This window comes from Nothobranchius furzeri, chromosome 4, assembly GCF_043380555.1.
Source record: "Nothobranchius furzeri strain GRZ-AD chromosome 4, NfurGRZ-RIMD1, whole genome shotgun sequence".
In the NCBI taxonomy this organism is placed as follows: domain Eukaryota; kingdom Metazoa; phylum Chordata; class Actinopteri; order Cyprinodontiformes; family Nothobranchiidae; genus Nothobranchius; species Nothobranchius furzeri.
The window spans coordinates 82,681,758-82,706,831 of record NC_091744.1 but is presented as its reverse complement, the minus strand read 5'-3'; the positions used below and the strand labels follow the sequence as shown (position 1 = coordinate 82,706,831).

The 25,074-nt window shown below is 44.0% G+C and overlaps 1 protein-coding gene across 3 annotated transcripts in view; it reads left to right on the top strand.

Annotated features, from left to right (window-relative positions):
* The first annotated feature begins 2,570 nt into the window (after nucleotides 1-2,570).
* The window catches only part of nlrc5 (NLR family, CARD domain containing 5), a 38,267-nt gene continuing 15,763 nt past the window's right edge, over nucleotides 2,571-25,074 (top strand). For 2 of the 3 annotated variants that reach the window (XM_015965189.3, XM_070550514.1), the window contains exons 1-29: nucleotides 2,571-2,746; nucleotides 4,411-4,754; nucleotides 9,516-9,599; nucleotides 9,697-9,882; nucleotides 10,057-10,211; nucleotides 11,332-11,463; nucleotides 11,582-11,888; nucleotides 11,994-12,345; nucleotides 13,282-13,435; nucleotides 13,643-13,773; nucleotides 13,885-14,113; nucleotides 14,192-14,433; nucleotides 15,904-15,987; nucleotides 16,071-16,154; nucleotides 18,206-18,289; nucleotides 18,385-18,474; nucleotides 18,561-18,611; nucleotides 18,695-18,724; nucleotides 18,933-19,016; nucleotides 20,128-20,211; nucleotides 20,290-20,379; nucleotides 21,133-21,207; nucleotides 22,163-22,246; nucleotides 22,330-22,413; nucleotides 22,564-22,653; nucleotides 22,886-22,933; nucleotides 23,006-23,035; nucleotides 23,118-23,201; nucleotides 23,285-23,368. In XM_015965189.3, the coding sequence (XP_015820675.3) occupies nucleotides 4,427-4,754; nucleotides 9,516-9,599; nucleotides 9,697-9,882; nucleotides 10,057-10,211; nucleotides 11,332-11,463; nucleotides 11,582-11,888; nucleotides 11,994-12,345; nucleotides 13,282-13,435; nucleotides 13,643-13,773; nucleotides 13,885-14,113; nucleotides 14,192-14,433; nucleotides 15,904-15,987; nucleotides 16,071-16,154; nucleotides 18,206-18,289; nucleotides 18,385-18,474; nucleotides 18,561-18,611; nucleotides 18,695-18,724; nucleotides 18,933-19,016; nucleotides 20,128-20,211; nucleotides 20,290-20,379; nucleotides 21,133-21,207; nucleotides 22,163-22,246; nucleotides 22,330-22,413; nucleotides 22,564-22,653; nucleotides 22,886-22,933; nucleotides 23,006-23,035; nucleotides 23,118-23,201; nucleotides 23,285-23,368 (3,560 nt within the window). In that variant the 5' untranslated portion in view covers nucleotides 2,571-2,746; nucleotides 4,411-4,426. The remainder of the gene's footprint in view (nucleotides 2,747-4,410; nucleotides 4,755-9,515; nucleotides 9,600-9,696; nucleotides 9,883-10,056; nucleotides 10,212-11,331; nucleotides 11,464-11,581; nucleotides 11,889-11,993; nucleotides 12,346-13,281; nucleotides 13,436-13,642; nucleotides 13,774-13,884; nucleotides 14,114-14,191; nucleotides 14,434-15,903; nucleotides 15,988-16,070; nucleotides 16,155-18,205; nucleotides 18,290-18,384; nucleotides 18,475-18,560; nucleotides 18,612-18,694; nucleotides 18,725-18,932; nucleotides 19,017-20,127; nucleotides 20,212-20,289; nucleotides 20,380-21,132; nucleotides 21,208-22,162; nucleotides 22,247-22,329; nucleotides 22,414-22,563; nucleotides 22,654-22,885; nucleotides 22,934-23,005; nucleotides 23,036-23,117; nucleotides 23,202-23,284; nucleotides 23,369-25,074) is intronic. The other variant, XM_070550515.1, reaches the window with a different exon arrangement.

Below are 25,074 nucleotides of genomic sequence, written 5' to 3'. Positions count from 1 at the left end.
CCCCCTCCGCCTACATGTGGTGGGATGGGTTCTGACTGTGGTCTGTGCTTGTGCACCAAACTACAGTTCAGACTACCCACCCTTTATGGAGACCTCTGTGGTAAGACTCAAAGGGTGGATGAGATCCGCCCGGAGTTCCTTAAGGCTCTGGATGTTGTGGGGCTGTGTTGGCTGACGCGGCTCTGCAATATTGCGTGGACATCGGGGGGAGTCCCACTGGACTGGCAGACTGGGGTGGTGGTCCACTTATTTAAAAAGGGGGACTGGAGGATGTGTTCCAACTACAGGGGGATCTCACTCCTGAGCCTTCCTGGTAAGGTCTATTCAGGGGTTCTGGAGAGGAGGGTCCGTAGGATTGTTGAACCTCAGATTCAGGAGGAGCAATGTGGTTTTCGTCCTGGCCGTGGAACACTGGACCAGCTCTATACACTTAGGGGGATCCTGGAGGGTGCGTGGGAATTTGCCCAACCAGTCTACATCTGTTTTGTGGATTTGGAAAATGCGTTTGACCGCGTCCCTCGGGGGTCCTGTGGGGGGTACTCCAGGAGTATGGGGTACCAGGCCCTCTGATACGGGCTGTTAGCTCCCTGTATGACCGGTGTCAGAGCTTGGTCCGCATTGCCGGCAGTAAGTCGGGCTCGTTCCCAGTGAGAGTTGGACTCCGCCAAGGCTGCCCTTTATCACCGATTCTGATCATAACCTTTATGGACAGGATTTCTAGGAGCAGCCAAGGTGTGGAGGGCATCCGTTTTGGTGGCCTGAGGATCAGGTCTCTGCTTTTTGCAGATGATGTCGTCCTGTTGGCTTCATCAGAACGTGATCTTCAGCTTTCGCTGGAGCGTTTCACAGCCGAGTGTGAAGCAGCTGGGATGAGAATCAGCTCCTCAAAATCTGAGACCATGGTCTTGATTCGGAAAAGGGTGGATTGCCTTCTCCGGGTCAGGGATGAGGTCCTGCCCCAAGTGGAGGAGTTTAAGTATCTCGGGGTCTTGTTCACGAGTGTGGGAAAACTGGTGCGTGAGATCGATAGGCGGATTGGTGCTGCATCTGCAGTGATGCAGGCGTTGTACCGGTCTGTCGTAGTGAAGAGAGAGCTGAGTCAGAAAGCCAGGCTCTCGATTTACCGGTCCATCTACATCCCAATCCTCACCTATGGTCATGAGCTTTGGCTAGTGACCAAAATAATGAGATCGCGGATACAAGCGGCCGAAATGAGTTTTCTCCGGAGGGTGGCTGGGCTCTCCCTTAGAGATAGGGTGAGAAGCTCGGTCATTCGGGAGGGGATCGGAGTAGACCCGCTGCTCCTCCACATCGAGAGGAGCCCGTTGAGGTGGCTCAGGCATCTGGTCAGGATGCCTCCTGTACGCCTCCCTGGTGAGGTTTTCTGGGCACGTCCAACCAGGAGGAGACCTAAAGGTAGACCCAGGACACGGTGGAGGGACTATGTCTCTCACCTGGCCAGGGAACGCCTTGGGATTCCCCTGGAGGAGCTGGCCCAAGTGGCTGGGGAGAGGGAAGTCTGGGCATCTCGCCTTAGGCTACTGCCCCCGCGACCCGACTCCGGATAAGCGGATGAAAATGGATGGATGGATTAAAAGGTAATATCAAATAAACATCTTTGGTTACAAATTTTTATCCATAATTTTTTAATATCTAATCAAACATGTGAGTTATAAAACTATTAGTTTAAGACAAATAAATATTCAAGTACATCTAGTAAAGACACAATGACTTTAAAAAATTTACACGTTTTTGTTTCAAACAAGAAAACAGAGTATTTATATTTCACAAGGAATGTATAAACTACTGAACTGAGTCAAATAAAAGCCAAATACAACAAAAATAATCAGTTTCTTTCTTACAGTTTGCTTAAACTTTAAAATTAATTACTTGCAATCAGTCTGATTTGAATTGTATGGAAGCCCATTCCTGCCACTCAGATAAAAAAATATTATCTCATAATTATGACTTAGCTATCTCATTATTATGACTTAGTATCTCAAGTCATAAGTCATAATTATGAGATAATAATTTTTTTATCTGAGTGGCGGGAATGGGCTTCCATATAGCCTGTCTATAAGGGATATGTAGCCTTTATAAAGCTTAAGATCCAACTTCCTACCACTTCCTGTAGATTCCTTAAAAATCAAACATAAAAGCTAACAACATATTTATTGTTGAAAATGGTTGCATTTTTTATTCATAATTTGAAGCATATTTTGAAGAGATTCATCCAAAACGTTTGACTGCAGACACGTATTTTTTAACAAAAACAACCAACCAACCAACCAACCAATCAAACAAACAAACAAACAAACAAGCACTCAAAAGGGAAAATTCGCCTTAATTCCCAAATTCTTGTTGCGTTTAACAATGGTGATTATAACAGTGTTAAAATTATTTAGACAATGAGTTCAAGTTTTAAAATCCTGAGTAGCAGCAGCAGAAATCAGATCATCAAACGCAGCGAGCCACTCTCTCTGTTTAATTCTGCACAGAGACTGACACAGTTCTTGATTCACACACAGCCTCTGTGCAGAATTAAACAGAGAGTCTGGCTGGCCACGCTAGCGAACCGCCACGCTTCCCGCAGCCAGCTTTCGGACGAGCGTCACCTTTATGTCACACCGGAAGTCCGATCTAACCCAGCATCTAACCGAAACCAAAAATGATGCTCGCCAGTTGGTGGTTTCGTTTTGCAACAGAAAGTTTGGCAGCAGAGAGATGCAGTCTGCGACAGGCGGAGGTGAGTCTCTTTTCTCTGGGTTTATATGAATGTCGATGGTTTATTCTAACAGGCACAGAACGAGGAGCGCCGCGTCCTGCTGCTCCATCTAAAAACTGCTCTGCGCTTGGTGACCTGAAACGACCCGGGGTTACCTCAGGACAGACTCATGCCACAAAGGAAAACCGCTCTGAAAACCCACCCTGTCGGTCCCCACCGACAGGCTTTGGTCCCCACATCCCCACCACAGGACGGGTCCAGTAGAAGCTCCGTGTTGGTGGATAAAGCGATTAAAGTGTTTCCAAGTTTGACGCAAAAGCAGCGACGCGCAAAAGGCACCAACAGCACGTGATGGCATCATGGATTAGGTTGGACCACAAAAATGAAGATTTTTATATCAGACATGACTTCCGTTTCTAGTCATTTGTTTAATAATGCATAAAGGCAAATTTTTAATCACCGGTTATAAACGTAATGTCCATCCATTGTCTGAACCCGCTTTGTCCACGAGGGGTCGCGCGCGCGGTGGGGGGTGGGGTGTGGGGGGGGGGGGGGGGGGGCTGGTCAAACGTAATGTGTCTGTTTTAAATATACAGATCCAGACGGCTGCCTATCAAAATAAAAGTAGGGTAAAGAGATCTAAGGTCTCAAGACTGTCTTTGATGGTGAGACTGAATGAACATTTTAATCCACAATCATCAGTAAATCTTGTTTTTATCTCTATGCACGTTGATCAGTTTCAACATTTAGAATTTTTTTAAAAAATTTTAACGTCGTGGTTGGAAATTAAATGTGGTGAAATACTGCTGAATTATTCTGTCTGCATTTATTATGAAGCAGTGATAATCCTCTACAGAGAAGTAGCCTATATGTTGAAAAAACAATATTCAAAGGTCCAACCCCTATCTTCAGGCCCCGCCCCAGGCCCCCAAACCACGCCCCCAGAACAAACAACCATATAAACATAAAGCTATCCTTCCCTTTTGACTCGTTGCATCTTTTTTGCCATATTTCCTGACGTAGCGCACCTACGCCTTAGCTGCGGAGCCTCCAGGTAATCACAGACTCCTCATAGTTTGGTGCCGGTCAGGAGCTCTCTGGACTCAGAGAAGCCACTAGGAGCTATATCAGAGATCCAACACGGAGGACAAGGCTTGTTAAACTTCGCTCAGGCTACATAACCAGATAATAAATTAGCATGCTAGCTAATGCAGCCTGGCTCTGGCTTCACTTCCTGTTCAGCTGCTCCAAGATGAGAACGTGTGATTCCTGCTTGGGTATGTGCAGAGGGTGGGCAGTTTGATGGATCCTGCAGGAATGAGACATTCACAATGATTGGATTAGGATTTTCCAGGATTTGACGTTTCAGAGGCTATTAAAATAATTCATGTTTCACTAAATATTTACTTCATTAGTTGCCATCAGTACGTGAAGCATTTCAAGCAATATGGCAAAAAAGCTCCAGAAAATCATGTCATGCTACATACAGTTATTGTCATGTCTATTTTTAGAGCACATTTAAAACAACGACAGCTGATTAGTTATTTGGAAAATAAACAATAAAGCAATAAAATAGAATCAAAACAACAAAACCTTTAAGTAAAAAAAACCAAAAGCATATTGTTTTTGCACAAATCTGCAGTTTGTGTTGCTTAAACCAACAGCTGAATGTTTTTGTGTTTCAGCTGATGGCGTCTGACCATGGATGAGGAGGAGCTTGATGATGAAAATGTGAAGTGTGTTCTGGTTCAGGAGTCCTCTAAACTATTTCAGATCCTCTGCAGTCAGTCTCCATCAGTTATCATGTCTCTTTGCCAAATGCTGCCCCATGAAGCGGGCCGCCATGATGAGCAGGCATCCACCGGTTCTGCTGCAGCTTCAGTGGACCATGTCAACGCCCTGCTGCAGTACTTCAGAGGGGCCAGCGCTGCAGAATGCAGAAACTTCCTTCAGAGCGTTTGTGTGATGTGTGAGAACATGCCCATGCATCTGGAGTCCAGGCTGCTGTCTGTGGCAGGATATGCGAGCAGTGAGTTGGGACGGTGTCAGCAGATTTTACTAACCTGTTACCAGCTCTGTGGCCTAGTGGGAGAGTGTCCCCGTGTGTGTGTGTGTGTGTATACATATGTGTGTGAGTGCTTGTGTGTGTGTACATGTGTGTGTGTGTGTGTGTGTGTTAGGGCTGCAACAACGATTCGATAAATTCGATGAAAATCGATTACTAAAAGCGTTGGCAACGAATTGCGTCATCGATTCGTTGTGTCGCACAACTCTTCCAAAAGCGCCCCCCCTTCCCGCCCGCCGTTGCGCGCAGACAGATCAGCGCGAGGGAGAGCCGGCAGGTGTTTGGAAGAGGAACATGGCAGAAGCAGCGAGAGTCAAAAAAGTAAAAGCTTTTTAAGTTTGGGAGCATTTTCAGTTAAATCAGGCGAAGACATTCGTTACCTGCAACGTTTAGGTCAGACTTAGCATGGCACGGGATGATGCAGCGTCTTAAACGCAAGCATGTCGGGATCATCAGCGAGGAAGGAGAGAACTCTGTGTCCGGGTAAATTAAAAACTTTTCAAAAGTTATTCATCCAAGTCCCGGATCATTACACAGGCTAGACATACCCTAAGCTCGTAAAAAAAGAGTCTAAAGTCGTGAGCGCGACGCTTATTAGATGAGCGGGGGGACTCGCGCTGCTGCGAACCGGTTCCGCCCAAGGCCGGATTAACTGGGCAATTGCCCAGGGCCCACGAACTCTAAAGGGCCCAGGGCACGAGCACAATACTGTATCTATAATTTCCCGCTTTATGAGGACTATGGTGACCGTACGTTCCGTTTTCCCCGGACGTGTCCACTTTTCACTCTCTGTCCACGCGTCCGGACTGCGGGTTCTTGTATTGATGAAAATGTCCGGCTTTTCATCCAGGAGCAGGGATCGAATTATGGGGGAGCTGTATATCCTACACATCCAGGGGAACCGGAGAAAAGTTTTCTATATTATATCATTTTTGGACTCTTTTGAGCAGAGAGCGGCACAGCGCATTGTTGCACAGCGATCCAGGCTGCTGCTTCCAGCGCACGGTCCATTCTCAAAGTGGCGCAACCAAAAAACTATAATTAGCACACGATCGTTCATGTCTGCACATGTTGTCTATTTTCTGTCTTATTTGTGCCTGCAGTGCTCTGCTACTGTGGAGCTCATCACCTGTGCTGCGGTGATGTCACGTCACGCAGCATCGAAAACGCGCTCTGCGCTTTGCAGTCAGGAGATCCCTTTGATCTGCTCAGAAGTAACTGATGAGGTGAAAAAGTAAGAATCCAGGCAGCAGTTTTTCTGGAGAATTAAGAGGAGATGCAGGAAGATGAGAGACAGACAGGACAGGAAAATAGTTCAATAAAAACAAGAAAACAAAACAAAGTGTTGAAAAGTAAAATGTAGGTAGATTTATCTCCACTACACGTTTTTACCTATAAAACAATAAGTTATACACATGTAATATTTATAAATTTGATACAATTCAGATCACCTTCAACACTCAGTCACACACCCAGGGCCGTTTTAAGACATTTTGGGGGCCAAGGCAAAATGCCGCCCCCCCTGCCCCCCCCATAACTGGGCTCCCCAGAAGCCTCTGTGTAGTTCATACCCTCTCCAGTAGTGTTAGTAATACAGTGTTTATAAAAGCCCCTCAGACATCACTGACATTTTCTAATATTATCAGATGAAAAACTAAATTATCAGACATGCTGTCTCATCTGCTGCTTTTCTAAACTTGCAAAAAGTAACAAAACCATTTGAAAGCCACTATTTGTGGATTCTCTGAAAGTTTCCATGGAGTGTGTGACAACTTATTTTTTCAGTCATTTTTGGAAATAGTGATCAATTTTGATTAATTCACAGCCTATGTTTAATTACATTTAAAAATTAGTTGTTTGACATCCCCAGTTATAATAAATGTCTACAGATGAGATCAAACAAAACAGATGAGAATTGCCCTTAAGCTGTTTAACTTGGACCAAGCATTTTAGGTCACAGATAGATGTAGCTTAGGGTCTCTGTCTATACACCTTATAAGACAATTTAGGTGATGGCATGTTGTTTTTCTGCTATTGAACTGTTTTCTAATAATGTTGTGTTAAATAAAGTGAAGGAAGGAGAGAAATAACATTTCCCTAGCAGTTTTTAAAAATTTCCCCATGTAATCCAATTAATCGATTAATCGTGTCGAGACCCCATCCGATTTATCGATTATCCAAATAATCGTTTGTTGCAGCCCTAGTGTGTGTGTGTGTGAGTGCTTGGGTGTGTGTGTGTGCGTATGTGTGTGTGTGTGAGTGCGTGTGTGTGTGTGTACATATGTTTGTGTGTGTACATATGTGTGTGTGAGTGCGTGTGTGTGTGTGAGTGCATGTGTGTGTGTACGTATGTTTGTGTGCATGTGTGCGTATGTGTGTGTGAGTGCTTGTGTGTGAGTGTGTGTGTGTTAGTGTGCTTATGTGTGTGTGAGTGCTTGTGTGTGTGTGTGTGCGTATGTGTGTGTGTACATGTTTGTGTGTGTGTGTGTGTGTGTGTGTGTGTGTATATATGCGTGTGTGAGTGCTTGTGTGTGTGTGTGTGTGTGTGTGTGTATACATATGTGTGTGTGTGCTTGTGTGTGTGTGTGTGTGTGTGTGTACATATGTGTGTGTGTGCTTGTGTGTGTGTGTGTGTGTGTGTGTGTGTACATATGTGTGTGTGAGTGCGTGTGTGTGTGTGAGTGCATGTGTGTGTGTACATATGTTTGTGTGCGTGTGTGCGTATGTGTGTGTGAGTGCTTGTGTGTGAGTGTGTGTGTGTTAGTGTGCTTATGTGTGTGTGAGTGCTTGTGTGTGAGTGTGTGTGTGTTAGTGTGCTTATGTGTGTGTGAGTGCTTGTGTGTGAGTGTGTGTGTGTTAGTGTGCTTATGTGTGTGTGAGTGCTTGTGTGTGTGTGTGTGTGTGTGCGTATGTGTGTGTGTACATGTTTGTGTGTGTGTGTGTGTGTGTGTACATATGTGTGTGTGTGTGTGTGTGTGTACATATGTGTGTGTGAGTGCTTGTGTGTGTGTGTGTGTGTGTATACATATGTGTGTGTGTGCTTGTGTGTGTATGTGTGTGTGTGTACATATGTGTGTGTGTGTACATATGTGTGTGTGTGCTTGTGTGTGTGTGTGTGTGTGTACATATGTGTGTGTGTGTGTACATATGTGTGTGTGAGTGCGTGTGTGTGTGTGAGTGCATGTGTGTGAGTGTGTGTGTGTTAGTGTGCTTGTGTGTGTGTGTGTGCGTATGTGTGTGTGTACATGTTTGTGTGTGTGTGTGTGTGTGTGTGTGTACATATGTGTGTGTGAGTGCTTGTGTGTGTGTGTGTGTGTGTGTGTACATATGTGTGTGTGAGTGCTTGTGTGTGTGTCTGTGTGAGTGTGTGTGTACATATGTTTGTGTGTGTGTACATATGTGTGTGTGTGCTTGTGTGTGTGTGTGTGTGTGTGTGTGTGTACATATGTGTGTGTGTGTGTACATATGTTTGTGTGCGTGTGTGCGTATGTGTGTGTGAGTGCTTGTGTGTGAGTGTGTGTGTGTTAGTGTGCTTATGTGTGTGTGAGTGCTTGTGTGTGTGTGTGTGCGTATGTGTGTGTGTACATGTTTGTGTGTGTGTGTGTGTGTGTGTGTGTACATATGTGTGTGTGAGTGCTTGTGTGTGTGTGTGTGTGTGTGTGTACATATGTGTGTGTGAGTGCTTGTGTGTGTGTACATATGTGTGTGTGTGCTTGTGTGTGTGTGTGTGTACATATGTGTGTGTGTGTGTACATATGTGTGTGAGTGCTTGTGTGTGTGTGTGTGTGTGTGTGTGTGTGTACATATGTGTGTGTGAGTATGTGTGTGTGTGCACATGTGTTTGTGTGTGTGTGTGTGTGTGTGTGTACATATGTGTGTGTGAGTGCTTGTGTGTGTGTACATATGTGTGTGTGTGTTAGTGTGTGTGTGTTTGTACAGCCTAACTAGAAGTTGCCTTGTTTAACCTGGTTTTGGTAGTTCTCTGTTTTTCTCAAAAAAACATAGTCATTTGTTACTACTACTACTACTACTACTACTACTACTACTACTAATATTAATAATAGAAGCTGTGGTTTGATTTAGCCTTTTGGCACTAATTGATTTGCCAGTTTTAGCCAAATATCACGAATCAGTTAACTCATTTAAATAAAACTCACAGAAAGAGACTAGATGGAATCAACTAAATTAAAGATGGCTGCTGCAGCCATGTGACTTTATCAAACCAAATAACTCAGAATGGCAGATTTTCAAATCTTATTTCATCAATTATTTTTGTGCAAAACATTCAAGTCCAGGTAACAGATTCATGATGTTTGCAGACACAGACGGGCAAAGGTCAGCGCTGAACTCCGTAATGTGTAATGATTATCTTTTAGCCTGGCAACTCTTATTTTGAAATGTTTGCTGTTTGATTGAAACAGTTTTTTTTTCATTTCATCAAACAAAAGAAGTTAATGAATAATTGAACTCAGTAGATAAACAATTTATATCAGTAAGTTTTATTTTGTTTAGTTTTATTGCAGCGGGATTCACAGCAGATTAAACCAATCAGCTGGAAAAGAAAGCAAAAGTTCGTTTTGTGCAATTCTGAATTCCCCAAGTCTCCTTACTTTGATTTTTTAGGATTTTTTTCAAAACTCACGACTAAAGTGAAGCTGTTCAGTGCAAAGTTCTTGATAAAGTCTTTTTTACACAGTTTTTGATGTTTTAATTTTTTTCTGACAGGTGAAAATTCGACTCCCAGCGTAACGAATCAGGAGCCATCATCTCTGCAGTTGGAGGAGCAGCTCACTAAACGCCCACGGATCGGTACAACAGGCACACGATTACACGAACGTGCACGTGCACGAACCAACCATATCATTTACAGTTTTAGTTTGTGCTTCCAAACCTTTTCTGTTGAAAGATTACTGGGAGCTGTACATCAAAGCAGCCACAGATTTTCATCAGAGGAGGTGGAAGAACGTGTCTGAAGGTCTAGTGAAGGATGTGCAGCTGGAAAAGGTCTGGGTCGGCCTCAGAGCTGCAAACAGGGGCAGGGAGCGACCCGATCGGACCCCCGGATCTGCAGACCGAGGGGGCAGAACACCAGGTCAGGAGGATTTTCCTGCTTATTTTATTGCACCACCGAAAAGCTACAAAGCTGATTCATTATAAGAAAATGGAAAAATAGAAATAAAGTTAGAAAATTTGTATTAAAAATGAAGTTTCTAAGGTTGAGGTTTGTTCGTATCTTGAGAAATCTGCATTTTCCTTCCCCATCCAGAGCTTGGCTTGGATTACGGGTGTTTGGAGTCCAGACTGACTTTGGAGTCCTTCCTGCAGGGATGTGCAGGAAAAGTGATGCTTCTTTGTGGACCGGCTGGATCAGGAAGAACGCTGCTTATGTCCTGTCTTGGGCAGCAGTGGGCTGATGGATTAGTAAGCTCCCGTTCTTCTGAAGTCTCGTTTTCATTTAAAGGATAGAGCCGTTGCAGCTCTAGAAAAATCATCCGATTCATTAAAAGTTTATTTGATCAGTTTCATAGAAACCAGTGTTGCAGATAACATCAGATGCATACCGTATCACTGTAATTGTAGTTGTGTTTTCATGCTGCAGACCAGGGGCGGCTTTGGGACTGAAGAAGATCCGGGGCTTAACCCACAGGCGCGCGCACACACACACACACACGCACACACACACACACGTGACACGCACTAGTCAACATCATATATATATGTCTTGTATCACATAATTTTTAATCTGAAGCTACATATGAAGCATTTTCAGGGCAGAGTATTGTTCCTGTTAGTGTTTAGTGTGAGATGATAGTAAATATTCCCTTTCTTTCTCCAACAACTTTACCTGATAAGCTAACTTTAGGCAAACCAGCAGCACAACAAATATTTTCAAATAAGACTCACAAACCTGAGTCAGCACCAGTCTCATCAAAGCTGGGGTTCTGTCGTTGCACTTTTGGTCTAAAAAACGTCCTTATGTCCATCTTCACTCATGCGTTTCAGACAGAGACTGCAGAAGAAGCCGGCTGCTGAAGGGCTTCTTCTTCAGTGGTGGAGGCTCAGGCAGGCTGTATACAAACTACTGCCAGCTGCTCCCTCTCTGTTGGACTTTGGTACTGCATGCTACTTCCGCGATTTAGATCCGGGGCTTTTCATAAAACCTTCGGGGCTTGAGCCCAAGTAGCCGGGCCTAACGCCGCCCCTGCTGCAGACTTTATTTTACTGAGATGAAAGTTAAACTAAACTTGGATTTATTGAACTTTTTTCTATTCTTCTGAATGCACCTATATTATCTAAAAGGCAGCAACTCCGGAAAAGACACGCAAACATTACAAATGGCAAAAACAAATATGAAAGAAAACTTCGATGACTGCCTCTAATTAATTAGAGTTTGTTTCATCATCTGTGTTTCCAAACGTGCCCCTCAGAGGACTTTTGGACGCCCCCTGACTGGGCTAAGAGCTTCTGAATTTAGATTAGAGAAAGTTCCTCAGAGAGAAAATAACCATTCGTCTGACTTTTTCTCACCTTTTTCTTCCAGGGCCCCATCCCTTCATCCACCCTGTTTGTCCTGTTAGAGTTTTGTCAGCTCAACCTGCTGTCGTCCCCCGTGTCCCTGTCAGATCTGCTCTTCCAGCACTGTCTCCCCCCTCCTCTGAACGACGACGTAAAGGTAGCTGCAGCCTCACACAGTTCTTCAACTTTCTAGGAGAATTTTAAACCACTGATACTCAGAGTTGAAGCTCTCTGGTTGATTTGAGTCCTTGAATCTTCTTGTTTTGTTGGAGCAGCAAGCCGTCGTGGACTACCTCCTTTCTAATCCAGGTCAAAGCTGTTGGGTTCTGGACGGCTACGACGAGTTTCGCTGGAAGTTCCACAGACAAACGGAGCCTCTGGACGTAGAGGAACCTCTACCTGTCACGGACCTCCTCTCAGGGTTGTTGAATCGTCAGCTTCTCCCAGGAAGCACAGTGTTGGTGACCTGTCGTGTGCGAGATGTGTCCGATTTTGATGGATTACCAGACAAAGTGGGGGAGCTGCTGCCATGGGACCAGCAGGAGATAAGAGAATATGTGGATGGATACTTTGGTATTAGAGGTTAAAACCTAAGTTTTTTTGTCCAATTGAATAGAAAACACTTGAGTTTGAGTTAACTTTGAATTAAAACTAGTTTTTGTCTTAATGACTATTTTCACGGGTCAGATGGAAGTCTTCAAACAGAGGCAGCAGATCTCCTCCTCTCTAATCATCACCTCCTCACCATGTCCTCCATCCCTGCCTTCTGCAACATTTGCTGCATGGTCCTGGAGTTTTTGCTGCTGGCAAGCAAAAATACAGACAGAGCACAAACTCCAGAAGGAGGCAAAAGGGGAGGAAGTTGCACAAAGAGAGAGGAAGAAGGATCTGCAGGAGAATCAGAGATTTCACCTGGATTACCTGAAGTCCCCACAACTCGAACCCAAGTCTACCTCGCTGTTGTTGCTGCTTTCCTGAGCCGACATCCTCACACAAGAGGAAGAAACGACCAGACAAGGACCTCGAGATTTCCTGAGAGGTAAACACACACACACACACACACACACACACACACACACACACACACACACACACACACACACACACACACACACACACACACACACACACACACACACACACACACACACACACACAAAGAAGCATGTATGCACACACATGCACGCACGCACGCACACACACACACACACACACACACACACACACACACACAAAGAAGCATGTATGCACACACATGCACGCACGCACGCACACACACACACACACACACAAAGAAGCATGTACGCACGCACACACACATGCACACGCACACACACACACGCATGCACACACGTGCGCACACACACAAACAAGCGTGTACGCACGCACACACACACAAAGAAGCATGTATGCACACACGCATGCACACACACACGCACGCACGCACACACACACTAAAACAAGCATACACACACACACACACACACACACAAAGAATCATGTACGCGCGCACACACACACAAACAAGCATGTATGCACACACGCACGCACACACAAACAAGCATACACACACACACACACACGTGCGCACACACACACAAACAAGCATGTACGCACACACACACACACACACACACACACACACACACACACACACACACACACACACACACACAAAGAAGCATGTATGCACGTACACAGACACACGCACGCACACACGTGCGCACACACACACACAAACAAGCGTGTACGCATGGACACATACACACACACACACACACACACACACACACACAAAAACAAGCATACACACACACACACACACACACACACAAACAAGCATACACACACACACACACACACACACACACACACACACACAAAAACAAGCACACACACACACACACACACACACACACAATATATGGGTTTAATTAAATGTGAATGAACACACCTGTGTTGTGTTTTCCTCTAGCTGTCTGCGTGAACTGAGTCGGTATTCATTTAAGTTGTGTGAGCTGAGTCGGCTGGCATGGGAAAGTTTGGAGAAGAGTAAGATCCTGTTTATGAAAGAAGACATTCCAGGGAATATTTTAGCGTTTTCAGTCCGGACCGGACTCCTCCGACAGGTCAGACCTGGTTTCTGTTTTTAGGTGTTTTTTCCATCGATAATGAGACTTTTCCCTTAGTTTGGATTTATATTTTCATCTGAGAGTTTTGTTGTGAAGAAAAGGGAAATCATGCATCTGCTTTCCCTGCTGCAGCCTGAGATTATTAACCAGCATCAGTCTTTATTCTCTGTACGTTACGTGTTCATTTTAATGTTTTCCTGTCAGGTAGAGCTCAGACGCGGCGACGGGAAGCTCGTCAGCGCCTACAGCTTCGTCCACCAGACGGTTCAGGAGTTTCTGGCTGCTCTGAGAATTATGACGAGTGAAGACCTCACTATTAAGCAGCTCAAGAAGAGGTGAGAGAATTAAATAAACGTGTTTGGTTTCTAACCCCGATCTCAGATCTGAGCTTTACTTAACTTTTCCAGGTTGTGATGTAACTGAAGTGTTTCCTCTTCCTGGTTCAGATTCAGCCTGAAAACTCGTTGGATAACTAAATCAGACCAGAAGTCGGTGTTTACCGACTCGCTGTACCTGTTTGTGTGTGGTTTGGCGTCCTCACGCTGCACTGAGGCCCTGGTTCTGTTTGCCAGGGAGTCCCGTTCAAAGGGCGTCCAGAGCTGGGTCCAGAAACGCCAAACCTGCATCGTGGATTTACTGAAAACTCAGTGTCCTGGCACTCTAACGGGACCGAAGGTGATGTGAACAAAATAACACTCGATAAAAGAGGTTCCTTTATCTTTTTATTAATTCTTCTCCTGATTTTGGGACCAGATTTTGCAGCTTTGCCACTGTGTCCAGGAGAGCCAGGACCAGGACCTGGCCCGGCAGGTTGTGAGTGCGAGGCCGACCCTGGAGCTGAGGAACTTCTGCCTGTGGCCCAACGATATCCATGCTTTGGCTTTTGTAGTCAACTCAGCAGCTGACAGCGGCGCCGGTCTGGACTTTGGTTCATGTTCGATGGACCTGGAGTGTCTGGATGTCCTGTCCTGGTGTCGGAACATTCATGACCTCAGGTGGATGGACAGCGATGTCTGCTGACAGGCTTTCAGAGATTTAAACATAGAAGTTTTCTTTTTTAAACAGTTTGGAGGAGTGAAGCAGCAGATAAGTTTATGTCTGACTTAGATGAGCTCTTTGACACCTCAACACTTGTTCTCCATGACACCAGCTGGACTTCTGGATGGATATAAGCAGTTTAGTGTAAAAAAATTATCCAGTATGACCATAGCGTCCTTCTGTTGACCTCAGCATCAACTCAAGCACAACTTTAAATAGAAACACACCAGGGATGTGTATTTTTGAAATTCTGGCGATACGATACATATCACGATACAGGGGAGATGATACGATATATCACGACATATTGCGATACATTCAGTCAGACGTTACAATCAATTTTTTTACTGAATTAATTGTAAGAATGTTCAATAAACAGTCCAAACTGATACGTAACATGTTTAACATGAGGTATCTGAACCATGATGGAGGGATTTACATTTCAGTGGTGGAAACAAAACCCGTTGCACACTGCTGCCAACTAGCGGGTGGCGATTGAATTTCGCAAAACGAAAAGAAAATACACAAATGTTTGCATGTAAATCCTTTCAGGAATTAGATACACGGCTTCTGAATATCGATGTAATAATCGCAGGAAAAAATATCACAATATATTGCCATATCGATATTTCCGATACACGGCTTTTGAATATCGATATAATGTTGCTGGGAAAATATCACAATGTATTGCCATATCGATATTTCCGATACACGGCTTTTGAATATCGATATAATGTTGCAGGAAAAAATATCACAATATATTGCCATATCGATATTTCCGATACACGGCTTTTGAATATCGATATAATGTTGCTGGGAAAATATCACAATGTATTGCCATATCAATATTTCCGATACACGGCTTTTGAATATCGATATAATGTTGCTGGGAAAAATATCACGATATATTGCCATATCGATATTTTATTACATCCCTAAAACACACCCAGAACCACCTAAAAATCAAGATTGTTAAGAGCAACGTGTTCCTGCAGTGTCCATGAGGACGCACGGGGTTGGTTAGGGTTCCTCCTAAGCCCGTCACAGCGGTGGGTGGGGTTTGAGCGGGTGCGCTTTACCGACTTCTGGGGAGTTTTGTTACCGCAAGACAAGATGAACGGCTCTCTACAGGGACTTGGCTCTCATCGTTCAATTTGAAAACGCGTTCAAAAGATTTGATTCGTTCGCGAACGTCACATCACCAATTTGTTGCTAATTCTGACCTCAATGGAGGTGAAATTTCTCAACGTTTTAACTTTATATCTGATATATCTGACATGTATAGTCATGCCTGGACTCAGGGGAAGGTTCATGCTGATGCACACAAAGTTTAGAGAACAAAACAAACAGGAAGCAATGACGAGCTGTTAGCTCAGAATTCACGTCTGCATGATTTAATTTGCAATTTTCTTTTTTTTTGTTTTTAGTTTTCGGAGACGCAAATATGGTGATAAATTTGCAGAGAAGCTGTCAACCGTTCTGCCTGAATTCAGAACTCTGAGGAAATTTGAGTAGGTTTTCATTTCTTGCATTTTATTGCTTTGATTTATCAGAAGTGATTCTTTCTTCATGATTGGATCTGCTTCTTTTCCAGGTTTTGTGGTGCCAGTTTGACAGCTGCAGGGGCAGCGAGTCTGGCCTCGGGTCTGCAGGAATGTGCCACCATCACTGAGATCAAGTATGTGTGATTGGTGTAATCCAAGGTCCTTGAATGAATGAATGAATGAATGAACGAATGAATGAATCCTGCCTGGCAACTTTCATACCAGAGTCTAGAGGTGTGACCTTACAGGTTCTCTACCAAACTACCAGGAAGAAAATGTGAGTCAGACATTCTCTAAATAGTCACATGGATCTTAATTCATAGTAACCCTCCCTGGTAAAAAATAAACAGTAAAATGTGACACCAGGCAGCTTATAAAACCCCCCAGTGTGAAAAAAATAACAATTTAACATAAATCTACTTTTTGCTCATTTCCTGTTTCTCCAAAAGCCAGATATGTCTCTGTTCTCGAGTGAAGTGCTGATAAATGATGGAGTTATAGCGTGCCTACTTTTAGGCTCCAATTCACCAATAGACCCCATATCTTTTATGAGTGCAATAAAGTTTCGTGCCTCGTCTACCGGCCCAGCAGGTTGGATCAGTCACCCCCCCCCCCCCCTCGATGCCCAGAACACACCAGCTGCGAAGCGCCACGCTCACGAAATATGCACACTGTCCGCTCCTCCTCTGTTCACATCAGGCGAGAATTTTTGACGAGCGCTTCTGCTCACGCCTACTGTTTTCCAAACCCCCCACCCACTCCGTACCCTTGCTGTGTGTGTGTGTGACCAGTTTGCCCTGCTTGTTGATGTCAGATACAGCGCTGATCCTGCTGCTGTTTTGTAGACCAGTTCCTTTCTAAATGGTTAAAGAGCAAGTCACCCCCTGCCAGAGTCTTACTCCACTCCCACTTCCTGTTTGAAAAATGCAAAAAATGTTGTTGCCTGGCAGACTGAAAGGGCGGAGCCACTAACAAATACACACACACACACACACACACACGACATTGTGACCTCATAATGTACCAGCTGACATCATAGTGTACTTCTTAGCCTATAGCAATGGCAGATTAAATTTAAATGCATTGCAGAGTTTTTACCTGACAACTGTGCAACAATGACAGTTTTAGGCAGAATATTAAAATTTTAACTAAGATGCACTTAAGTGCCAAATGATTGACTGCATGTGTCTACAGCATGGTTAGACACTCATTTATATAGTTAATCAGCAAAAAAGAAGTGGATTTGGGGGTGACTTGCTCTTTAAGTAAATAACTGTTTGTGGTGGTGTACAATACTGTTGTAGGGATGCAACGATACCACTTCTTTTCCAAACCGATACGATACCGATACTTGGATCTGAATACTCGCGATACCGATTACCGACACCTATACTTCTTCCACACAAAAAATGCAATGATGATTATTTTCTTCTCTGCTTTCAACAGGAAAAGGCTGTGAGGTAGATAAAAAGTGAAATGTATGAATAAAAATCATCAAAAAACTAAAATATTAGGTGAACAGAAATGACAAGTTACAGTGAAGCCATTTTCAAGCAAATGCATTGGTATCGGTTAACTTTTACCGATACCGATACAGTATCGTATCGGTATCTGCACCGATACCGATACCTGTATCGGTACATCCCTATACCAGTATCGGGGACATCCCTATACTGTTGTATATTTACCTTTAAAATAAACGTATTTGTTTGTATTCACATTTATTAAATTCATCTTTTGTTGTAAAAACTGCATTCAAACTACAGAAATGGAATGGAAATACAGCTATGTTTCTCCGCAGGAGTGAGTGTGTGTATGTGCTCATTTTCATCTCTCTAGTCTGTTTAAATACACAAAAATGATCACATTTATCAATCGCTGTGTTTTATTTTGAAACATTTCTTTATTTTGTTACATTTACCAGCCTGCCTCTTCTGTTTTGGTTTGACTTCCTGCCAGAAATGACGCAGCTCACACGCCGAAACGATCGCTGCACGGCGGATACTAAATGAGTTAAAATAGCTCCAAGCTGCTGCACACTTTTATGTTTCAAGACTTGAATTAAGTAGTGAAAACTGTTGTTTTCCACCTTGTAATTGCTGCAAAAATAAAATGGTTCATGAAAGAAATGTGTCAGGAAGATCTGAAATGGTGCCCTCGGTTCATGTCTTGTTTCGTGTTTCAGCTTTAGCGACAACAATCTGCAGGACGAAGGAATCAGACATGTAGCTGAGATTTTCCCTAAACTACAAAACCTGCTTTCCGTAACGTGAGACCATAATGACGTCACACCTCCTTCATTGCTGCTGTTTCTGATTGTTTATAGACGTGGATTACAGAGACGTTCTTCATGTGTTTGTCCAGGTTGGGACGTAACAACGCGTCTCTGAAAGCAGCCCAGTGTCTCGTTGAGAAAATGACGTTTTGTTTGAACGTTCAACAAGTTCACGCAGAGTACGGAAACACTCTGGACAACTGTTTTAATTTAACGAATAAATATTAACTTATCTGATTAGGTTTCTCCCTTTTTGTCCTTGCAGTGGGAACAAAGAGCTGACTGTAACGTTTCTTCAGAGCTCAGACGTAAACAGGTATTTATGGTTGATTGAGAGAATAAAGCAATAAAAAAAAAATCCAACTAATTTATAACATCTTTTATGTTTCCCACCCGAAGCCGTAAAACGAATCCTGAACGAGCAGTCAGGTAGGATTTTACTGCTTGATTAAACTTTTGGCTCCGTTTCACACTGATAACATTTACTAGAAATGATCAGAGAGATCCACAAATTCAGGGATAACCTTTACTGGAACAACATAATTGCTGTTATTTACCTCTGTCACCTTGGAAACAAAAGCTGTTTTTGTACTTTTTGATTATTTTTGTGTAGAACTGATTCATTTTTGTATTTTAGCTTGCTGAATCAGAAGTGGAACAAGCCTGACATGCAAAAGTTTGCCAAGTCTCTGACTAAATGTCCTCCTCTGTCTGTCCTGAAGTAAGTAAACTTTCTACCCAAAGCATCAAAACAAAGAAGCAGAGAGTCTGACTTTGTGGACCAGGCGTGGGGAACCCTGGTCCTCGAGGGCCGGTATCCTGCATGTCTTGGCTCCAACACTTCTGATTCAGTGGTTGATTCACCTGTTCTGCAGCTCATCAAGCTCTCGAAAGCCTGTTAATCACCTGCTTATTGAAATCAGGTGCGATGATGCAGGGTTGAAACTAAAATATGTTCGATGGCGGCCCTCGACGGTCCAGGTTCCCCACCCTTGTTGTAGACGATCGTCTCAGATTCACATCAAACCACCTCTGGCCTAAACGGACCCAGATGGAGTATCAGGATTAGTGCCTTCATCAGAAACCTGCCTTTTATTTTATTTTATTTATATATATTTTATCAGTGTTTTATTACTTACTCTTTTTAATTAACTAGCACATATTTTCCCACATATTTATTTTAACTTGTAATAATTATTAGTTTTAACCAGTCTTAATACTTTGTTGTACAATATTTTATACATTTAATTATATGTTTCTACTTGGTTGTCTTTTATCTCTGTGTTTTATTTAGATTTTTATTATCAGCTGTTTATGTTTAATTTGTTTCTTAACTGTTATCTCAGTCTCATTAGTAAACTAGTGTTTCCTCTGTGGGGGCCGACTGCCCCGGGGGCAGCGGTGGGCTGTGGCGGCCGGGGTGCTTCACCTCTTGCCAAGGCTGTTGCTGCCAATCTTGGTGCCCCCGGTGCAGTTGGCTCCTTTGATGGCGTTTTCGTCTTCTTTGTATAAATTACATCTGCACTCAGCCATCTGCCCTTTCTCTATTACGTGTGTGTGTGTGTGTGTGCGTGCGTGCGGGAGTTTGCATCTGCTTGGGACGGGATTGAGGGTGGGAGGAGGGAGAAACAAAGGGCATCTCTTATGTGAATCTGTGTGGGAGGGGTGGGAAACCGACTGCTGTCTGGTTGTTTTTAATATTGTAAAGCGCTTTGAGCTGCATTTGCATGAAAAGCGCTTCATAAATAAATTTTGATTGATTGATTGATTGAGTCTGACCCTCCTGCACACATCGGAGATTTTACTGAAGTTGTCTGCTTGTGTGTCTCCAGCCTGTCGGGAGGTCAGTGGGATGAGGAAACTTTAAAGACGCTGACTCAGTTTGTGCCAAAGCTCACCATCACTGAGAAGATCACGTAAGACCTGAAAAGCCTCCAACTTGAGGCAGCGCTGTATTAAACTGCAGCATCTAGCAGGTTTTCTCTTGTTCTCAGCTTGAACGGCAGCTGCACATCGGTGGAGGGTCTGGTGGTTCTGACCGCTCTGCTGTCCGAGTGTCCCTCAGTGTCCGATCTGCAAATCAGGTAGTGAAACTTCCCTAAAGATGTCTGCAAATCAAACACGCAGACAAACGAAGTCACATGATTCATTTGATGCACTTTAATTTTGGGCTGGGCTGCGACTGGAACAAAACCAAACTGAAATAAGATTCTGTTTAAAAAGACAAAAGGGAAGATTTAGTCAACAAAACGATGAGAAAGAAGTTAAAATATTTCTCAAATAAAGTTACATTATCAGGATCTACAATACCCATAATGCCTTGAGTAAATAAAGTATGGATATTTTATTCTTCAGGTTTTAATAATCAAGAAATGTCTTCCTTGGGTTGCATCTGGATCTGAACAGTAAATAATGCATTTTTTTTACAAACAGAATAACTAAGCAGTTTCAGGTTAGTTTTTTATTATTATTGAGACTCTTATTTTGAAGGATTGAATGAAAACGACTGAGGTAGCTTAAGACTGATTCATCTAACGTATTTGTTTTATTTACAGTTGAATCCGTGAAACAACAATAATAAACAAACACAGTCGGGTTCGGAGTCCAACAGCGTTCTTCTTCTGAGGAGATTCTTAATTTGCGCCTTTTCTCGTCCATCCGTCTCATTTACGGTGTGATGCACATTTTCTTGTTCCAGTTTAGTCCCAAAGTGTCTGAAAAGCGTCCCGTCTTATTTGCAGTTTAGTCTCCAGTCCCTCTCAAGGTTGACTGTTTCTTCAAACCCGTGAAAACTCCTCAGAACTTCTGACTGAGGAACGTTTATTTTTATGTTTCAGACTCCAGAACCCAGTCGAGGCATCAGTTGGGTTTGCTGAAGGCAAACCTGGAAGTGAAATGTCTAAAACACTCAGGTTTGTATGAGTTGATTGTTTTCTTTTTATAAACAACCTTATCAACCTGTTGGCTTCATCAGAACGTGATCTTCAGCTTTCGCTGGAGCGGTTCTCAGCCGAGTGTGAAGCAGCTGGGATGAGAATCAGCTCCTCTAAATCTGAGACCATGGTCTTGAGTCGGAAAAGGGTGGAATGTCTTCTCCGGGTCAGGGATGAGGTCCTGCCCCAAGTGGAGGAGTTTAAGTATCTCGGGGTCTTGTTCACGAGTGAGGGAAAGATGGAGCGTGAGATCGATAGGCGGATTGGTGCATCTGCAGTGATGCGGGTGTTGTACCGGTCTGTCGTGGTGAAGAGAGCTGAGTCAGAAGGCGAAGCTCTCGATTTACCGGTCGATCTACGTTCCTACCCTCACCTATGGTCACGAGCTTTGGGTAGTGACCGAAAGAACGAGATCGTGGATACAAGCGGCTGAAATAAGTTTTCTCCGCAGGGTGGCCGGGCTCTCCCTTACGAGATAGGGTGAGAAGCTCGGTCATTCGGGAGGGGCTCGGAGTAGACCCGCTGCTCCTCCACATTGAGAGGAGCCAGTTGAGGTGGCTCGGGCATCTGGTCAGGATGCCTCCTGGACGCCTCCCTGGTGAGGTTTTCCGGGCACGTCCAACAGGGAGGAGACCTAAAGGTAGACCCAGGACACGGTGGAGGGACTATGTCTCTCACCTGGTCAGGGAACACCTTGGGATTCCCCCGGAGGAGCTGGCCCAAGTGGCTGGGGAGAGGGAAGTCTGGGCCTTCCTGCTTAGGCTACTGCCCCCGCGACCCGACTCCGGATAAGCGGATGAAAATGGATGGATGGAAACAACCTTATTATTTACTTGTGATTTAACTGGTTAGGGTTAACCCTCTTATCTTTTATTCTTTTGGTCTGGTTAAATCTGGTTTTAATCAGGCTAACATCAGAAATGTTTCCTCTCAGCCTCAGCTGCTGTAATCTGCTGCCCAAAGATCTGGAAAGAGTCTTGAAAAGTTTAGGAACTTCGCCCGACCTCGCTGTTCTGGAGTAAGACACATAAACCAGATCACCTTCCTGTAAACGTGACCCGGTGAGAATCTCTGACATCTTTGTGTTTCCTGGACTTTCAGCCTGAGCTCAAATCGTTTAGGCGACAAAGGTCTGAAGAAGCTGCTGGATGTTCTGTCTCATTTTAAAAAAGTCCAGAGAGTCAAGTAAGTTCCGGATCTGAACCCTGAACCCTTTCTGCTCCTCTTCCGGGGTGGTGGACGTTGGGCAGCACCAGGGTGAACCAGACCGGTTCCTGCAGCCGTGGTGTGATCCGGTGTAAACGCTTCAGCTCGTGGTTCTCGTTTGCTTTTCAGTGTGAGTGAGAACGGCGTCAGCATGGACGGGGCGGTTCTCCTGGCTGCTGCTTTGTGCTCCAGTTACACTTTGTGCAACGTTCACATCAGGTACCGTCGGATTCACGGCCGAGCCCTTAAAAAGGTTTTATTATAGCAGGAAACGCAGTGGAGGAAGGAACAAGAGGCCACATTTATTCAGATGTAAAAACTAAAAAACACAAACTAAATTTGAATGCTTTGAACAAAACGTCACATTAAACATAACAAATCTAAATAAATAACAGCAACAGAGACAGTCTGTGCATGACCAAATGTTTGTCTCCTTTATTTGTTTCTGAAGTGATGGAGGTAAAGGTCAGGTGCTCCTGCAGCTCCGGCCCAACTCCAGGTAAAAACCATGAATCTACACATCAACACCTTCATGTTAATCAGATATTTTCATTTTTTTTTCTCATTTTAGTGACAACAAACATCCGACAAAGGCGTTCAGGTGCACTAAACTGACTAATGGTGGATAAAACACAATAAATGTTAAAGTTTTTGTAACTGAATGTTTATTTCGTGTTTTACAGAATGAAGAGCAGCAGCGTCCTCCCGCCTGATGTCACCAAAATATGTAAACGACTGACCCGGTGTCGCTCTGGTTTGGAGTTGGAGTGAGCTGATTCGTCACGGCTGGCTGATGCGTTTGGGTTTGAATGACTGAGTGTTTACGTTTATGTTTTTACTGTTTCCTCAGGTTCTCTAAATGCACTTTTGGCGAGAAGGCGATCGGGAATCTGCTGAAAGTCTTACCAGATATGTCGACTCTGCAGAGACTCGAGTAAGACTCAAACCTGCGGGCGTGAATCTAAAGATTACAAACAAAAACATGGATATCAGCTGATTGTGATCCAGCTCAGCTGCTGGGAAAGGTCAGGGTAGATATGCAAATGTTGAACTATTTTAATGGAAATGTGGATTTCATGGTTTTCTGGAATTACTTGTGTTTGTAGAGAGAAAGACCAGAGAAACGAAGAAACCGATAATCAGACAAGCAGAAGGTTTCCGTCGCTGCAGGACATTTTATTCTCTAGCCTTAGTTACTTATAGTAACTATCCCCGTTGAGGTGGACCAGCAGGGCTCATTTCCACAGCGTTTACATTCATCAGCAGAACAAAGCTTTGTCAAGGCTCTAAACTAAAAGCAACATGTCTTCAGGTCTGTTAGCTGCAAATTCATCCATCCATCCATTTTCTTTACCCGCGTATCCTCACGGGGTCGCTGGGGGGCTGGTGCCTGTTGCCAGTGGGCTCCGAGCAGGCAGGCGGGGTACACCCTGGACAGGTTGCCAGTCCGTCGTAGGGAAAAACAGAACAACCAAGCATGCACACACACACACACACACCTAAGGATAATCTAGACCAGGGGTGTCAAACATCCGGCCCGCAAACGGGTTAAATCCGGCCCGCTAGATGGTTGTGTAAACTTTATTTTCATACTTTACAATGCAGTGAAAATAAACGTATCTTTGTGAGCAAGTTTTCTCTGTAATGAGTATAAATAAAACAAAGCTGCGCTCAAGGCTCACACAAGAACTTGAATCACATCCTGAAGTTGGCCGCCACTCAGGATGTGACTTCTGATATTGATGTGCTGGTGAAAGCTAAAAGATGTAAAGTAAAATGAGTCAAATATACTTTAAGTCAGGGGTGTCCAATCCTGGTTCTGGAGGGCCGGTATCCAGCAGGTTTTGTGGTTTTTCTGCTTCAACACGCTTGATTAGCTGGTTGAATCACCTGTGCAGCAGCTCATCAGGCTCTGCAGAAGCCTGTTAATCACCTGCTGATTGAAATCAGGTGTGTTGAAGCAGGTTAAAACAAAAACGTGCTGGATACCGGCCCTCGAGGACCAGGATTGGACACCCCTGCTTTAAGTGCTGCATGAAACTGATCTAGCCATGTGATCTGTGAGCACTTTGAATCACTAAGGAATGTTTTTTTATTTATTAATTTTTTTTTTCAAATTTTCAAGTACTCTTCAGGTGTTGTACTTGTACTATTTTGGATATACTGTCCTCAGGCTCCAGCCTTGTTTTATATTGATTGTATTAAAACAATGAAAACAATCTAAGTTTTTTTTTAATTTACCCGTCTGGCCCACTTGGGACTAGATTTTCATCAATGTGGCCCCTGAGCTAAAGTGAGTTTGACACCCCTGATCTAGACAGACCAACTCACCTGACAGATGTTTTTAGACTGTGGGAGGCAGCTGGGGTACCCGGGGAGAACCCACGCATGCACGGGGAGAACATGCAGGCTCCTTGCAGAGAGACCCCAGGCTGGGATTTGAACCCAGGACCTCCTTGCTACAAGGCAACAGAGCAAACCACTGCTCCACTGTGCAGCCCCATTGCAAATTCATATTTCTGGCAATATGGAAACATCTGGTAGATTATACGACCCAGGCAGCAATAAACACTCTCATCAAAGCTTGTGTAAATGACGAGGGAGGCTGCTGTTCTTTGTGCAGCGACAACAAAAACAACT